Source organism: Aplysia californica, unplaced genomic scaffold, assembly GCF_000002075.1.
Source record: "Aplysia californica isolate F4 #8 unplaced genomic scaffold, AplCal3.0 scaffold00750, whole genome shotgun sequence".
NCBI lineage: Eukaryota > Metazoa > Mollusca > Gastropoda > Aplysiida > Aplysiidae > Aplysia > Aplysia californica.
This window is the reverse complement of record NW_004798020.1, coordinates 301,114-303,169: the sequence shown is the minus strand read 5'-3', so window position 1 is coordinate 303,169 and position 2,056 is coordinate 301,114. Positions and strand designations below refer to the sequence as shown.

Sequence of the window (2,056 nt, the reverse complement as noted above, 5' to 3'; positions counted from 1 at the left end):
TGAGGTGGTTGTGGCCCCCTACTTGTAGCGCAAGGTGTCAGGGGGAGAAGTAATTGTCGGACGTGGGCTAGTTGTGTCGCCTTTTGGACTGTCGTGTTGTTTCTTTGGAGGGTCTCTTTGACTCCGTTGATCCATCTTCTTCTTTCTTGGTCTTCCTCTTGCTCTGTCGGATGAATGTACTTCTCTTTTCCTTTGTCCTTCTGTTGGTTACGCGAATTATTTATAATATATTACCACAAACACACACGCACACACGCACACACGCACACGCTCTCAAATACACGTATACGCACGCAAGCATGCACGCACGTACCAACACACACAAACACACACCCACAGACACACACATACACACATGCCCATAATAAATAATAAAGATCTACTTACATGTTTTGAAAATAATGTATAATAATATACTCAAGTGAACGAGATACATTAAAAATGTATTTGTGAGGCAGCGTGGTGGAATCAGGCTCTCGTCAAAATATTCAAAGTGAAGAAACGCGCATTTTTCCGCAGGTTTGTGAATTTTTATCAAATTTATGTTTTTTGGCCCAACACCTTTCAGACTCATTAAAGAACTCATTTCTGTGTGGATTTTTTCTGAAAAACGTTAATTAAATGCACAAAAAATGTAAATTTTCAGTTACCATGGACTCTTAAACTAAGGAAATAACTAATCTTTGGCGGCCATTTTCTCACTAATTTTACCTCTGAAAACAGGTGACCCCCACCTCCTTCATTCGCAAATATCTCGACTTGTATTCAAGATAAATGGACATTTTTTTCATCCAAATAAAAACAAGTGAACAAGCTTTAATAGACACCAATAACTCTACAGGCTCAAAAATTGACGAGAGCCTGATTCCACCACGCTGCCTCACATATAATGTATTCGCCTGTATGTGTAGGATGTATTCAGAAATGTGTGTGGAATATACATTAACACATTTTAATATGTGGAATGTATTCACAATTTTTAATGTATGAAGTATATTGTCTGTTTCCCAAATGTTGCTTATTCAATAACACATTCACAAAGATAATATGAATATATGTCATTCATATTAAATTCCATCAGGGTCTTCTTCTTGTGTTGGGATTGTAGTTCACATTCCTGAGTTGGTTGGGTATTTTTTTGTTATCTTTTGTTGATTTGTATTTTTAGTAGGAGATGGTGTAGAAGAGGACGAGGGAACACGTTCCCACCAGGATGGTCAGACTGATGACCCTGAGACACACGGCGTCCACCAGGTGAGCCACGTCCTTCCACGTAGTGGTGGTCATGACCCCGCCTCCCTCGCGCCCTGGTCTCTCTCCGAGATGACCGCTAGTGACACCAGTCTCCGTGAAATGTACAGCGTCCTCCGACAAATCATTATACTTTCTGTCCCGGCGATCAGCGTTATTAATATACTGACGAGACGCGCCACGGCCACTGGAACCAATGGAAGTCGCGGAACCGTCTGAAGGAGAATGTCTCCCACAATCAACAGAGTTGTGGAGGTTAGAATATGTGTTGTTCGTGTTTCGAGCATCGAACTGACCGTTCGAATTTCTCGTGATTTCGGAGTTGCTTGATGTAGGTTTATTGCGAGGATCTGAGGAGGAGGAGGAGGAGGCCTTGGTCTTGCAGGCGAAGGGTCTGAAGACCTTGTCACACGTAGAGATGACCCAGCGCGGCACGGGGTCGTCCTCTGGTCGGCTGTACATCGTGACCGTCCCGGCAGTGAGGAGGGTGGCCACCGTACCCATGCACATCACGCCGGTTAAGTAGATCTCTGGAATACACACATTGCGGGAAAACAATCAATTAGAGCTGTCTCAAGTTCGTGGATCTCATCTAAAATTGTGAAAGTAGTAAAGAGAACAGCAGCAAGACAGTTCTCGTCATAAACTCAAAGAAATAAAAAACAAAAACGTTTACTTTTACTGTTACTTTTACCCGCCGCTTATACCCTTTGGGTGTCGCGGGAAGAAAGAGGCGTCTCTCTGTCGCCATCCGGAGAGCTTGGGTCAGGGGGATGACGTGGGTTGTTAATTTAAACCCTGACTC

At 43.3% G+C, this 2,056-nt stretch overlaps 1 protein-coding gene across 1 annotated transcript in view; it reads right to left on the bottom strand.

Annotated features, from left to right (window-relative positions):
- Window positions 1-956: 956 nt before the first annotated feature.
- Window positions 957-2,056, bottom strand: part of LOC101863934 (acetylcholine receptor subunit beta-type unc-29) — a gene marked incomplete at its 5' end in the record, with an annotated part of 4,399 nt that continues 3,299 nt past the window's right edge. Inside the window, 1 exon segment of the mRNA XM_005109147.3 lies at window positions 957-1,770. Within this exon segment, the coding sequence (XP_005109204.2) occupies window positions 1,165-1,770 (606 nt within the window).